General features: G+C 36.7%; 1 protein-coding gene across 1 annotated transcript in view; it reads right to left on the minus strand.

Annotated features, from left to right (window-relative positions):
- LOC134670947 (E3 ubiquitin-protein ligase goliath-like) overlaps positions 1 to 16,768 on the minus strand; it is a 146,576-nt gene that overhangs the window by 43,407 nt on the left and 86,401 nt on the right. Inside the window, 1 exon segment of the mRNA XM_063528781.1 lies at positions 3,562 to 3,759. Within this exon segment, the coding sequence (XP_063384851.1) occupies positions 3,562 to 3,759 (198 nt within the window).

A 16,768-nucleotide genomic window follows, 5' to 3' on the forward strand; every position in this document is an offset into this window, starting at 1 on the left:
CAAGTACCTTCTTTCTAATACTAAAAAAAACGAACTATAAGCAACACCTGTGGTCGCTAGATTGGCTTTGTCTCAATAAGGGTTAAAACAACCCCAACAGCAAAGATTTATCGCTTTGCGCACCTGAATATATGTACTATGTGTTCTTAGCGAGATATATCCAAGGAAGCATCTGTATCTAAATATGCATGTGTGTTCAATTACTGTTTCTTGTATGATTGTTTTTGTGTTATCTCCGTAATTTATAAATAAATACACTGGATTTTTCGGAGAAACTATTCTGCAAAGCATAATACCAATGCACCAACCATATCTAACGAAGTGATCAACGTCACATATCAGTAGAGAACTATGAAACTTCCCATACAAAAAAATGCGAATGTTTTATACGGCTCTCTGTGCCACTCGGATTAAGCACAGCCTTTTTAGTGAGCGTTAATGTCTCGGCACCGCCGTAAGTCACGGTGGGTAGGACACGTTGGTTAAAGATGCGAGTTCTCAGGCATTTTGGAATGTATGGGGAAGGGTTTCAAAATGTCCGCTAGTTGATTGAATGTTGAATGCCGCCCGCTTTGGTGCAACTGATCCTAAAATGCGTCTGCGTGATCTATGTAGACATATGTCCATTGTCCATGTACCTACGTGCATAAAAGGTCATACAATTGTTAGGGTCAGTGATAGTTGGCTTGAGTGTGTGACTAATGGTATCATTGTGTTATCATTATCGATGAGGGAAGTTCAGCGACACTTGTTGTAATATATGTGTGCGTAGGTACATACATGCCGCATGCGTCATTAGGGGTATACAGGCTGGCCCATTTAGATCGGTCAGTATGGGAAAATCTGTAACTATAAGACATACGACCATCTCTTCTTAGGCACCATGTCATCGATTTTAGTAACAAGAAAAACTTCATTCATACATTAACAAAATGTGTACTCAGCTAGGGAATCGAACCCGGACGTTTTGAAAAATAAAACTAATACTAGATTATATTTAGATATCGATTGTGTAGGTCTTATGCAGTAAATTTTACTATGAAACACTATGTCTGAAATGAATAAAATGCATTGTTATCATATCCTTAACCATATAGTCTTATCGCCTATTGTATCGAACTATCGATACGATAGTTATTATATGTAGTGTGATGCGGGCATAATCACATGTTTTCTGATTGTGAACTGTAAGACAATAAAACTGAATTTAGCTATGGAATGTGGGAGGCGAGTCACTACACTCACAATGACCACATGATAGTTGCGAGAAATTGGTGCATTAATCAGTGTAAAATAAACATGTTTGTTTAAATTACGATGTAATAAAAAAACTTGGTGACATGAGTCATAGATTGGGTACGAAAAGCTTGTAAACAGGAGTTGCCTCATTATTTAATACTAAAAGATGAGACATGGTATGTGTTGTATCATAGTTTAAATAGCCTGATAATTTGAATCAGCCCGTGATTCAAATTACACTTTCGCCTCATATTCTGCTCAAGCAGACATTGTACAGTCGGGTTTATAAATATGCACATATACAATATATACATTTCTTCGCCTTAGGGTCTCCCCTGATATATCGACGCACATTCGGCAAAAGCCGATAGGAAAAAGCTTTATGTCCACGCAATAAGAGCGAAAGCCGTCGACGCGTCGGCAGGCGCCGGCCGATGCGAGCCGAGCCGAACGACGACTTTTTCGCTCTTATTGCGTGGACATAAAGCTTTTTCCTATCGGCTTTTGCCGAATGCGCGTCGATATATCAGGGGAGACCCTTAATCCATTGCAATATGGTGAAAAAATGTATACATTTACTAAATCGATTGTACAGTCGACGTCAAAGATATGTTTACATTTTTCGCCTTATTACAAAGGTTTAAGGTGTAAAAGTGTAAACATATCTTTGACGTCGACTGTACTGTACTGTACATAAAGCTTTATGAAGAAGTCTCATACACTTATTAAAGGGGAGGGATTTGTTTAAATTAATCTGAAACTTTATTTGATGACAAGTGGTTGTTCCTGTCGATATTTGGGGTTGCCATGTATCTACAGTCTTAAATTGCCCTGCTTAAAAGGGAAAACCTTAAGAACATTGCCGTATCACAAAATAAAACGCAACAAGTCTTTGGCAAAAATTTCATTTTTGGTACAAGCTTTTATCGCCGACTGTACTTTTTTTCCACAGGCAACTAATACTCATCGAGACAATTCTAAGAACCCCAAACACAATTACGTTTCGTTGTTTTATCACAGAGTTCCTGTGGCCACCTCCGGTCTCCTTCATCAGATCAGCTCGATGACACCATAATATTGTATTGTCACCCGACTTACATATGTATGCAAAATTTCAGCTCAATCGGAAACCGGGAAGTGGATCAAATTTAACTTGCAAGATTTTATTACACACATCAGACAGACAGTCAGACAACGGTCAGGTGAAACTAAATAAAAGCTTGTAAAAATGTGAAAAAAAGTGTGGGATTTTCGGCAATGGAACTGCTGCTATATACCGTGCCAAAGTGCCCGTGAATTGTCCTATTTTACGGCAAATGCCGTATCAGGAATAACACTAAAGTAATCTCTTATGCACCATCACAGACCTCATCAGTCTAACGTTGCAAGCGTTGAGTTTATCTACTGATGTTGCACAAAGATAAGTGATAAAAGAGCAAACATGATTTTTATATCGCTCCGTTGACGCAACATCCGACAGTTGAATAGGTTGCGTGTTTATTTTAACACTTAGTTTCTTTGCCGGTATATTTATCATCTAAGCGAGAACAACTTGTGCAAGATGTGCTACTATCAAAGATTTATTATAATATCGATCAAGTCTATAATAAGGATTCAAAGATGTAGCAATAGATAATTAAGAATTATAGCAAGGATGAGGTTAATGTGACATGACACAGCGACAAACATTAGATAGATGTCACTGTAACGAGTCACAGATCATGTGTAAGAAAACTTATTTAATAAAACGACTAATAAAAAGGGTCTAGTATGATCTAAATGTTTTACGATCAATATTTTATCAGATATATTTGGCAACATGCTACATCAGGCAACGTGTGTCGGCAATTCGGCACTCGGGAGCGACGCCCGGTGAAGAAGAGCGAATTCGGGAAGTTGTAAAATTGTATAGGTTGTGTCGCATTGTTTTATGTATGCACATGCAGCTCTAGCTAGACAAAGGATAGAAGAAGCAATGTCCGCTAAGCATAGTTTTGTGCAGAAATGGATTCTTTAATCATAATCATGAGATACGCGAAGGCACGCAACTATGCATATGCCTAACGTGCCGAAAGGATCCCAGTGACATTGCCACTGCTTTTGTACCAGCTTTGCTGTACAGACCTTATTAACTACACTCACTTTAATCTCAAAGTTACAGCTGCCCCTCCTCATAACCGCGATCCACGGCTCCTCGGGCAGTGGCTTCAACGGAGCAGCGACGGACAACAGGGGCCAGGTGCACCCCGTGTGGTCGTGGGCCCCGTCATCGCCTTTGGCCCGGACATGGACGGCTTAACTCTAAAGACCATACTGACTCACCTTAATCTCAAAGTTACAGCTGCCCCTCCTCATAACCGCGATCCACGGCTCCTCGGGCAGTGGCCTCAACGGAGCAGCGACGGACAACAGGGGCCAGGTGCACCCCGTGTGGTCGTGGGCCCCGTCCTCGCCTTTGGCCCGGACATGGACGGCGAGGCCGCGAGCCGAGCCGATGAAACCTTCTCCGTACTTGCCAGACTGTGGAAGAAAGATAATTTATTAGTGAGACATGATACACATATACAGCTTTGATTTGTCGTTTTTAGAGGACATGTTAGGTACACTAGGTAAAACAAATCCAAAAAAAGATTTGTTACGTTAAATGTTATTTAACAGAATCCCGAGTAGGTACTTTTGATTGGAATATGACAATAAAGTATGTAAGCCGATAAACGATAACGGACTGCACGTTACGAGAAATTTATGAAAATAGGGCACTTTTTTCTTCTTTATGATAGAAAAAAATAGTTTAGTAGGTAAGTAGAAATAACATATTAACATTTCACGAATCAGAACGTGGATGTAGGTTTTTAAAAGAGACTTTTTTGTAAGTAGGTCTTAGTCTATGCAACGATATTGGAACCCTTTAGGAGGAATTAAATTCAGTCGCAATATGTTCCATATAGAACATGTTATGAAATACTATTATTGAAAAGGGAACTCCCGGTTAAACAAGGACACGCAAGGATGATTTAACACATATTGTTTCATTATAGCTGTCGAGAATATGGTAGGTACTTAAGAAATACCTAACTATAGTTCGTCTTTTTAGCATTAGAAAAAAGGTAAAAACTATCTTGACGTGTCTTTTAATTGAAAAAAACTTTTTAAAAATAAGTCTGGGCAAATGTCTAAAACCTCTCTGAATCTAATACGATTACGTTATTGATTTTTAAGAAAGCGTTTTTCAATTAAACGACATGTCAAGATCGCTTACCTTCTTTCTAATGCTAAAAAAACGAACTACTTATAGTATTTTAAATATAATGAAATAGCTTCTAAAATATACTGTAAAGGAAAATTTTTGCCAACGTTATTAAAAGTTAATTATTTTCTAAATTAATTTTTGTACAAAGCAGAGACGTCTGCAAGAGAATTACAAGTTACTTAAATTAAGTCAACCGAAAACGATATCGTATCTTGCCTAGAGCGGTGACGTTTTCCATTTATCATTAAAAAAAAAATTCCTGTAACCAACAATATTTTATGTAACTGCTTGTTTTATGCTAATTTTAGAAGAGAATAAGGACTGTATCGTTTATTATGAATACAACTTTACTTAGCCGTTTTTTCTGGTATTATATTTTTATTAAAAAATTACACATATAGTTTAATTAGTGCTTTAATAATAAGTAACATTTCGTCCTGAGAGATCACGTAAAGCATATGGTTTGGACAATATTTACCCAATCCTCCCGAGTAACTACAACGATTTTGGACAAATACTAGAAGAAAATTTACGGTTTGCGAACAAGTCGAGACATTACACAAAAAAAAACGTACTATGTAAACAGCAATACATATGATTCGTAAAGCGAAACATCTGGGCATAGTCTAATCATTTCTTTTAGTTGGAAAAAAAGTTTTGGATCTGTGCCGACAACCCCGACTTTGGTATACAATATAACCATCATGGAGCGTTTCTATCGACCTGTTCTAGCCATGGTTCAACGCTATGAATGTCCGTTAGGCTTTGGATTTCGGTAGATTCTTTTAGCTGTTTCCCACATTTCGCTGGCGTCAGAAATTGACGGGAATCCAAAATGTTGCATAAAATGTCGTTTTCACGTAAAGATAAAAATTCACCACATTTATTCTGCGGATGTTCAATTGAGCAATCATGAAAAGGACACTTAGATGGCATATTTTGGCAGCATATCAACCTTTTGTTTCTTTAAATCGTACCAAGGAATCGGTGAAATAGTCTCAAATTAAGCTCGAAAGGCTTGTCCAAATTACATTTGCTAGACGGTATTAAAATGATCATAAAGTCCCTAAAATAAAATAAATGTAAAACCTTCTTATATCAGATATGGCTTAAAAATACCCCCAGATTATACCTTAAGAACATAGTAATACAAAATAATACACACGTCAACAGTTAGACCAGGTTTTATCTGTATTTATAATAAACGATACAGTCCTTAGAAATATTTTTATTCGTGAGCACAAACACAAAAAAGAAAATTATACAAGCAGAGAAACATACAAAAGGAGAAAGTGCCATGAAATGGTCTCATCTCAGCATGTTGCTGGCATTTTCGTATACTCACATCCCATTCCTTGGACACTGTGGCAATTGAATCACGTACCTAGTTTTGCAGTAAACTTAGTATAGCTGGATTCTTCTCTGAAGTCTATATATGTTCGAGTCTGCATTTTGTATATGGCAAGTCGATGAGTATCGAGTTCTGTTAATGGTAAGACGTGAAGGCCGGCGATGCAATTAAGAACATAAGATCTCATCACATAAATATACTCTACATAGAATTTCCGACCCTAATTGCACTCAAGGGCCATCAATTCCATCAAAACGGTATGTTTCACTGTTTAGAAATTCTAAGTCATCATCAGCATCATATCAGCCAGAGGACGTCCACTGCTGGACATAGGCCTCCCCCAAAGAGTGCCACAATGACCGGTCTTGCGCCACCCGTATCCAGCGGACTCCCGCGACCTTTACCAGGTCGTCAGTTCACCTTGTTGGGGTTCTACCCACGCTGCGCCTACGATAACCGTAATTAAATGAGAATTTTCAAGTTTGTCAATTTTCTTATTAGGAGAGAACTATAATTTCTGGGGCCCTTACGGATATATTTAGACCCATTGGATTATTTTGTGCAATCACCCCCTTAAAATCAACCGTTTGCCTACTCCAGACCTTTTTCGGCCATCTCCATGTTTCGGATAACAGAGCTCAAGGATAGTGAATTCCTTTGGTACTAGAATCTAGATAGTCTGCCAAAGTCCTTTATTCTCTGGCGAGGTATACATCAGTGTAGACTACGTTAAATTACTTATCCGCAATTTACAAGTATGTAAATCGAGTTATTTGTTTTGCATAACAACAGTTTGTCTAGACTCGACGTAAGACCGGTGCTGAGTTAGAAGAAAAACAAGGAAATCATCTGATGTAATTACTACAAGCTATTAAGTTATTATCTATGTTATATTGTAATATCGAGTAAAAACAGCCTAGAACACGCAAGAAGCCTATAGAAAGGTCCACAACAAGGTAGGCATCTCGTAAAGATTGTAGGAAGCTGATGCTAGCAGCTTACTAATGGATGTTGTATCTTCACTTAATTTCTTTGCACTTTTGCAGGAACCTAAGTAAACTACCGAAACACTAGACAACAGTGGCGTAGCTAGTCGCGCCGCGCCCCAAGTGGGGCTTCGCGCGAGGCCCTTTCGGGCAGTGAAAGAAAAGGCCCTTTTCTTTCTCACAGATGCGACTTCGCCCACAGTTCACGCTACGGCCTACGCCACTGCTAGACAACATTTCTCCTTGTGGCGATATCAATGTCGATGGACAATTGACAGTTTCTGCGGAAATGCAGTCAACGATCAAATGGTGTCAAAGGTTTCTATGGGAGATATATTTGTCATCAGCATTATTATGGTTATACCGGCTTATTAATACTCGTATGACGATAATGTAGCGATAAGTGCTATCACGGTTTACGAGTATGTTCTGGGTTCACACAATTGAGTACCTCTATCTACTTGTCATACTTATGGTATCGCCTCGATGTCAGCCTGTCTGACTATCACAGGATTTTTTGTCGATTCCGCAGCAAAAAATTCTAAATCGAACGTTACAGTTTCTTTGAAAAATAAACTGTCATATGCAAAATTAAAAATAAACAGCTATACAGTATAAGCGAAGGTTATCCAAGCACTAAAACGCATGATAACAGTTTCTAGAACGTATTATTTACAATCACAACGGAGTGGATACATGAGTGATAAATAAATGCATTATTCTTTGACAAACAAGGAAAGGAATCCGTATGCAGAGCCGGTTTCAATGTATAAAGTTGGTTATATCCGTGTAGCAGGAACATATGTGTTTTAATTAGCTAGTTATGAAGATAATGCGCGTTCGATATCTGATACGAGTAAAAGTAGATTTTTATAATATGTATAGTGAATAAATGTATCATTATATCACACCGTGCTGTAATACACATATTGCCGTCTGCTTCTTCTTCTTCTTCGTTAAGGGCTAGGGTGACTGCTATAGTTATTAGCCAGTATATTGTAATTGGACACTCCTTACAAAAATAAAAAAAACAAGCCAATTGAAACCTTATTATTAAGAAAGGCCTATTACTACATATATACTGGCCAGTGACTATAGCGGTCACCTTATGTCAGTCATGTCAGGCGCCTCTGTCTGTAATCTCTGTATTACTGCGACCATTTCTGGGCTATAACCGCGAACATCGAAGTTCGCAAATTGCGGGGATTTTTCTCTGTCACTCTAATTACGCCTTCGTTGGAGTAAAAGAGAAAGATCCTGCAATTTGCGAATATCGGTTTTCGCGGTAGCCGCTCTGATCTTTGTGATGGCCACCTACTATAGTTCTCGATCAAACCCTGCAGCTTCGAACAGTACCAAAAACAATCATATGACTTAATAATACAGTAAAATTATACATTTTGCGTTTGCGTCAAATCCGGTAGTTCTGATTTTTTGCAGGCTTGTTTATGATGTTGGCCCAATGAAAAGTCCAAGTTTGTGACCTCGAGCGCCGAACGCAACTTTGTCAAAAATCGAATAAACCGCAATTTTTATTAGATTTGGGCAATTATAACCCTAAAGTACCTATCATTCATCACCGCCACGTTCTACAAAATATTTATTTTCCATAAAAAAAATGTTTTTTCAAAATAGGCACTCATACATTTTTTTTATCGTAAATAAATATTTTGTAGAACGTGGCGGTGAGGAATTCCATATAAATTACCTACCTAACCCTTATATTATACCTAATAAGAACTGATGTAAAATTATAAAATTTTGAAAGGCTTTATCTCGGAAAATATCAGATGTACAGAGACAATTCTAGTGTCTTATTGTAGAAAATTTAGTCTACTTTAAAAACGCCCTAGGAAGTTACTATCAAAAACTAGTACTTTAGGGTTATAATCGCCCAAATCTAAAAAAAATTGCGGTTTATTCGATTTTTGACAAAGTTGCGTTCGGCGCTCGAGGTCACAAACTTGGATTATTCATTGGGCCAACATCATAAACAAGCCTGCAAAAAATCAGAACTACCGGATTTGACGCAAAAGAGCCAGGTTACAAAATTCGACAAAGTTACTGGATTATAAAGTGTTTGTAGGTATTTTCACTGGACAAATACATAATTATACTAATGTAGGATATAGGTCAAAGGTAACCTATTCTTGTATCCTTTGAATTTGCCTGTATCAAAATTATATTATATCTACAGCAAATGATTGCTTCTATTAGATCTTCCAATGGCAAATATTTACTTTGACGTTTGTGTATCTCTGGTACACACGCCCACCAAATCAGCTTAGCTTGATTGGACGTACATTGGATTGTATGCTAATAAACGGGTCATTCCAGGTGATTTCAACAAATCGAGTGTGCCGCATGATTTTTGATTTGAATAAAAAAAATTGAGGATATACTTCATGGTGGCGGAAGTGCTGAACCACCACCAGTTTTTTTTTTTATCTTTTAATTTCCAAGTTTTGCCCATTCGAAGTTAACAGTGGGGTTAAATTCCTGCTTGTACAAAATCAGACCTAACTTTTTTTCTATAAAAGGTAACGAAATAATTATTAATTTTTTTGATTAGGTAAGAAATGTGGATATTATACTGTATGACAAAATTTCTCTGAATTAACTACAAAAAAAATGGTGACCACCCAAAATGTATACCTAATTGGTCAATTATTGCAATTTTAAATTGGTTCTTGTGCCAATCCTGGTGCATATCAAATATTACTTTTTTCTGAAATATAAAGTACTTGCCGTGTTCATCTTGTAAAATTAATATAATTGTGTTAGATCAATTACTTCTAATAGAAAAATATAAGTGAAAATTGAGAAATTCGAAAAATGCTCGTGTTTGACTCTAAAAAAATCCATGTGGAAGATAAAATAAAAATTTGATTGTAGTCAGCAAATATAGCTGATATCTTCGTTAATTAGATTTAGAAAAAAAAGTTTTGTTATTTTGCCTATTTTTTGAAATATGATTTTTTAAACTGCTCTGCTCATACATTTTCGCTCTTGTTGTATTTATGCAGATTAAAATACATATGACCTTAAACTTATAAATATGAATGAATTCGATGGAAAAATATAAATAAAATCCAGACGATTGAAATTTACTTTATATATTTATAAAAAAAAAATCATTTGCAAACCTTTGCTACTTCAAAATTTTCTGAAGTTGAATAACGTCGCACTTTTAATTCATTTTGAGAAATGGGAACGAAGCTATGATAAGAACGTGTGTTTTTTATGGTCCTTATATATTTAAATCACTCTGATAGATATACCTCAGCTTCTTCGACATCTGATTTTGAGACGAAAAAGAACTTGATCCCATGAATTTGAACAGTCAACTATTAATAACACAAGCACTTACTACAAAGAGTTTGCACCACTTCATTATCTCCTAGATAAATACGATTTCCTATAGAACTTCGATAAAGATTATTGGGCCGTTTACTTATGTTCGTAATTTAGCCATTTAACATGCAAATAAAGCTTGTTAACAAGTCAGGAGGCGTCGGTTATTCACTACACGGCTAAATTAAGAAACATTCGCAAGTGATTCACAATCCTTGTCAGGTAACAGTGCATTGTCGAATTTCTACCCTCATTAAATTTACAAATGAAATTATTGCCATGTCAAAAAAAATATTTGAACATAAAAAACGTAAATAATATCCGTATGACCAATTACCGTCCCATTTTTATTAATTTATAACATAAAACATTTTGTATCGATAGTTGTAAAAAGTAGCATGTTAAAAAAATCATATTTCAAAAAATAGGCAAAATAACAAAACTTTTTTTTCTAAATCTAATTAACGAAGATATCAGCTATATTTGCTGACTACAATCAAATTTTTATTTTATCTTCCACATGGATTTTTTTAGAGTCAAACACGAGCATTTTTCGAATTTCTCAATTTTCACTTATATTTTTCTATTAGAAGTAATTGATCTAACACAATTATATTAATTTTGCAAGATGAACACGGCAAGTACTTTATATTTCAGAAAAAAGTAATATTTGATATGCACCAGGATTGGCACAAGAACCAATTTAAAATTGCAATAATTGACCAATTAGGTGTACACTTCGGGTGGTCACCATTTTTTTTGTAGTTAATTCAGATAAATTTTGTCATACAGTATAATATCCACATTTCTTACCTAATCAAAAAAAGTAATAATTATTTCGTTACCTTTTATAGAAAAAAATTTAGGTCTGATTTTGTACAAGCATGAATTTGACCCCACTGCTAACTTCGAATGGGCAAAACTTGGAAATTAAAAGATAAAAAAAATAAACTGGTGGTGGTTCAGCACTTCTGCCACCATGAAATATATCCTCAATTTTTTTTATGCAAATCAAAAATCATGCGGCACACTTTTTAATTCAAATTTGTTGAAATCACATGGAATGACCCAAACACGAACGGGTATCTAGTGGAAATATTATACATAATTGACATCATAAAATATCTGTCGCGTTATGCAACTCGTGCATTTTGAAATCAGAAAATGAGAACGGTTAAAGTTAGTACAATCTAGCGTAAGAATATGGGTGCATACAACTTTAAAAATATATCCCATAGTTCTTAACTCACCGACATAAGAGTTAGGTATGGCACATATTTTTGAGATGTTCGTACATGTAAACCTATAGGTATAATTTACAATACCAGTTACGCATTGATTATGAAGTTATGGTTTCAGTCTGCTGACGAATTTGTTAGCTAACCGAACTGGAAATATATGCATCCTATTAAATTTTTATTCATATGCCTAAGTCATATTTACCCAGATTTCTCTCACGCTTTGGCTTGAATGTTTACCATGCATATATTTTAATGTAGGTATGTATGTTGTTTTTGTATAATGTTTCAGTAGGTAATCTAGTAATCTTTGGACGATGTTGTTGCTCTCACATTTTTGTACTCTATTTCTGTGTCTAAAATTTATTTGGGACAAAAAACAGTAACACACAGGTTACTGTTTTTTGTCCCAAATAAATTGAAAAAAAAAGAATGAAGTACTTGCTAGTGGGAAGCTTCCACTATTTATGTCTCATATTTATGCGAATTATCTAAATACGAATATGTATTCGTATCTTAACGTCCCGTCTACTTGGTGGAGATTAAGCGGGACATAGCATTTACAACCCCACCCGCCACCCCACTTAACACATGTGCCAGAACTGCCAGAGAAGCATCTGCCAGGGAGACCACGACTGCTCTGCCAAGAGTAATTCGACGGAGAAGAGAAGAGAGCATTTACAATCTAAATGCATATTTTTTATAAGAAAACTTCGATAAATATAACCAAGGCAAACTCTAAAGAACTTTTAGTAATCGCGGAGTAACCAATGACTCGACAATCATGCCGGTAAAAAGGGCCTGTCCGTAGTCACGCGATACAGATAATAAATAATATTTACTCCGTGACGAGATACGCGGCTTGTGCTGCCCTTCTCCGGCGACACGATAGGGAAAACAATAAAACGAGAAAATAATTGCCACATTGTTAGTAGCCGATGCGACGAAGGCTGCTGCAAAACGCCGCATCATTGTGTTTGTAATGTGGGCTGTGGGTACCATGCGACAAGAAGGATGCTGTACGATCATTTTTGAACTTATATTATAACATTTGGGCCCCATTCGAGTCTCTTTTAGTAGGTCCTTTTAGGTAATCGCTCCCTATAGCTACACACTTATACAGTGGCGGTGTCAAGATGATTCATTGGCAAACCTGAGCTCTCTCTCTCTCTCTTGGGTCGAGGTCTCATGTTTTGAGGATCGTGGTCAGGGTTGCATCTTGAGCGGATGACCTGCCTCCAACGGTTTCTGTTCAGCGGGTCTCGTACGACCGCGTAGAAATCACAGGACGATGAGTCTTTAACATGTTCATTCGATCTCGTTATAAATATGAGCTAATGGGGTTTTACTTCTTCATGAGGACTAGAAAAAATTTGCTTGCATGCGATCTATTACAAAACTTCAAAGTCTTACCATACATACAGTAAGACGGGCCAATAGCAGTGCTCTGAATTCCTTGTATTCCTTCGTTCTTTCTTCTCTGTGGAGTGAGTTCCAAGCAGAGAGTACTACCATCTCCATCTCCAATTCTCCACAAAGAAACTCAAAAACTCTAATATATCCTATCCATCAAGCAGAGGATCTTAAGGCCTAACTCCTCAGCATACCAAGTTCTCTGTTTAATCCCAAAAGATTTCCCTAAATCTCCATATCAAGAAGCACAAAACTTATTTGTCCGCCAGGAACACGGCCTTGGTCCGTATGTTTATTCATCAGCCGTCCACAGCTGTCGGACACCTCATTAATAACACAACAGCCTGCTTAAACGGTATGCAAAGAAATACTCTGAAATCTTGGATCGAATCCGTAAAACGGCATCTTGACCTTTTTAAGAGTCTTTGTTCTTTGCTGAGGACTCTTTTGTGCAGAACAAAGAAAAGTGTATTTAAAAAATACATTTTTTTTGCTCAAAAATTTGTTGTGGATGTAGCTATCCAACTACATCCACAACTATTTTTTCAAATCCTTGAGAGCGGTTTAACCTTTGAAATAAACATTACCTTAAAGAAACCTTTGGCAACAGAAAATAAACTCAGCCTAACTTCCTTGTTTTCGTCCCCATGCATGAACTCTAAACTTTGATTGATTTCGCTCCAGTATTAGTTTTGATGATAATAATTAACTCTCTTATCAATTAATAGCCATGTTTTAACTTCATCTGTGTCTTGTCAAATTACTTGTAAGTGCTTTATTTACCTATTTTATCTATATATGTGCTCGTAACTATGTATGTACGTATTTATGGTAACAACCAGTCCCTATGTCCCTAATTAGGTAATGACGTTTCGGCAGCTCAATATCACACGCTAATTGTGGTAGCAATTATACGTTGACGTTTCTAGACTCTACTCCAATGAAGGCAACGAGGCATAAGTAAGACACATGCATAAGTAAGTACCTGATTAGTCTAATTACCAACACAATTTTGTTTACAAGAACCACGAAAACACAAAAAACAATGGTCCTTTGGCAGGGTGAACGTTAAGGTTGACATTTCCTACAGCGATGCAGTCGGCAGTATGCACTGCCATGGTATTGAAATGCATTGAATGTGTAATGTAAATAATGTAATCATGCAGTTAGTTGTTTCTGTTGATAACATGATCAAGCCACTTTTTTTGCACCTGTTACCCTGATGAATTTTTTCTTTTCGATTGGCGTTTGTCGATATCTTCGCAACGTCCCTAGATTTTAGTCAAAAATAAAGTAGTTAAATATTAAATCAGCCATGTGCCTACTTCACCAACTTGACAATTTCTGGGTCGTCGGTAAGTAGTAACGACGATACACATCGTCAATGTTAACTTGTTGAAGCAGCAATCTACGGTGAATTTGTAATGTCAATAAAATTGACAGCGTCGTGAAACAGGGGCCTGATCACTCAATAACTCAATGTCATTCTGACTAAACATGAATTACGTTTAACTGTATCTTGTGAATTCTTGTGAATTGCTCCAAACGAGGCTATAGCAGTGCACTAAAAGGGGACAGACCATTTGGAACGGCATTAGCTCCATGTTTGGTCCGCACGGTTGTTGCACGTGCGGTGCAGTTGGTGTGTACCGGTATATTTGAAGGTTCTTACACTTTTAGATACTGTCTAGTAGTAAATTACCGGACTTGCGGACTGAAATTGACACATCCTACGCTGCCAGCCTAAACCGCTTCACAGTTTTAAATTTCGTTAAACTCTTTGAACGTCACTCCTATATGAACGGCGCGTTATCGTGAACCTTGTCGAAATGCACGAAGTTGATATTGAGTGGTCAAAGGGTTAAATAGGTTTAGCTGAGCGATGGGGGTTCGCGAGCGAGGTCTACAGCTCACAGAACCACTAATATAAAAGATCGACAACCTATCCTTGATCCACCATTTAAATAAAACCTTGCTTAACATGAAATTTATGTATTGTACTTACTGAATTAGTTATTTATTAAAATTCTTTAAAGTTCAGAACTCCCACCGACTTCTGAGGTTAAGAAAAAACAACAAAGAGCAACAAAACAAAAATAAATTAATTGTCATATTTGTATGTGTATATACTAATTGGAATGTGTATAAAGTTATTAAAATTATTTAAAGTTCAGAACTCCCACCGACTTCTGATGTTAAGAAAAAACAAGAAAGAGCAAGAAAACAAAAATAACATTAACTGTCATATTTGTAATGCTAATTGGAATGTGTATAAGGCTTGCACTAAACATGTTCTTACAAAATCTTATTGAACGTTACTAAAGCCATCAAATATGGATGAAACAATTGCCATACATGTCTCGTTCGATCACCACGATGAATGGCAAATGTTTAATATGACAGTCTCGTCTGCGCTTGCGTTTCCGTTTCCTCGATATGCAGACGAGACGTCATAAATATATTAAAACTATTAAAAGGAAAAAGTCTTAAAGTTATATTCTGATTGCAAATATGCAGATTTAAGGTTGCAACGGGAAACGGGCGATGTTACTTTCAACATAGGTAATAAAATAAGTGATAGATTGAATGCGGTAACAACAGTAAACAACTAAACAACAGACAAGGAAGTTGACGGTGACATCGCATGTTACTCGCTGCTGCAACGCTGCATCACTAACACCATAATGTAAACATTAAGAACTTTACAAGTTTTATGACTAAAATAATTCTTAGGACCTTTTCCTGAGTAACAACACGTCGTCAGTAAGTCCTAATCAAAAATGGCAACAGATGGCGTTGACGTCAAGACGGCGAATTGGTTTTATGATTTACAACGCTGTCGTCAGATTTTGAAGTGTTTGACTAATCGGCTAATGAGGCAACTAGGGCTATTATAAGGACTAAGAGCCAACTGGTTCTGAAAGATTATTTATTACTATTCGTAAGCCAAAACTGAAATCGCAAATAGAATTGCTGTTTCATAGTTTCCGGTTTATTTTACTAGTAGAGTAAGGGCTCATTTAGACGACGCGAGAACTCGCAAGCGAGTTTCATTACATTGCAGTTTTTGATCGGTCCGTTGAATTGGACGTAACCAACAGTCCGCAATGTAACTACAATCGCATTCAAGTTCGCGCGCCGTCTAAATCAGCCCTAACTCTCGAAATTTGATGAATATATAATGTTCAGCTCGTACATAGTCTTTCGATTTGTAGCTGGCCCCGAGCGGCTAGTTTATTTATACCAACTAGTGTGGTCAGGCCACATACTTAAATATATGCATCCTCAGCCTGCAATGTAATGTTTCGATGCTAATCGGAGGAAATATTTCCGCGTATGTTTGAGAAAACTATGAATTTTATATTTTATTTTGTAATAAATCATCAGTTGAATAGTTATATAAAGGAATCCAAAGAAACCACTAATGGAGTAATTATTAACTGGCCACTATAGTTAGCCTTTAGTGATATCTGTGAGTCAAACATTATAAGTAGGTAGGTAAAATTATAAATAGACTAACCTAACTCATAAATGGGGTTTAACATTAACCGCAAATAATCCAATACACTGAAGAAACCGCAACGACATCCGTTTGTCAATGCACTAATAACATAGTTAACTGACCATTGGTGTACTTTAAAATAGTTACAATAAGGTTTATGTTTATGCTTAACTGTTTCGGTCGACGGTACGGTCCCTAACAGACCACGTCAGTCTGATACGATTTTATTTAGCTCAATTGGTGTGTTCCTATATTTGGAATATATTTATTAACCCTTTTCCTGGCGCCCGATCTAGCTTGTATGCGTCCAGATGGAAGTTGCGCATGTTTTATTACCTATCTAAGACCCTAAGAGCCACCCACGCCCACGGTCACGTCTGAGAGATACCCAATCAACTTGATAGTATCAAAACATTGCATAATATGTGATGAACC

Source organism: Cydia fagiglandana, chromosome 14 (genome assembly GCF_963556715.1).
Source record: "Cydia fagiglandana chromosome 14, ilCydFagi1.1, whole genome shotgun sequence".
Lineage (NCBI taxonomy): Eukaryota > Metazoa > Arthropoda > Insecta > Lepidoptera > Tortricidae > Cydia > Cydia fagiglandana.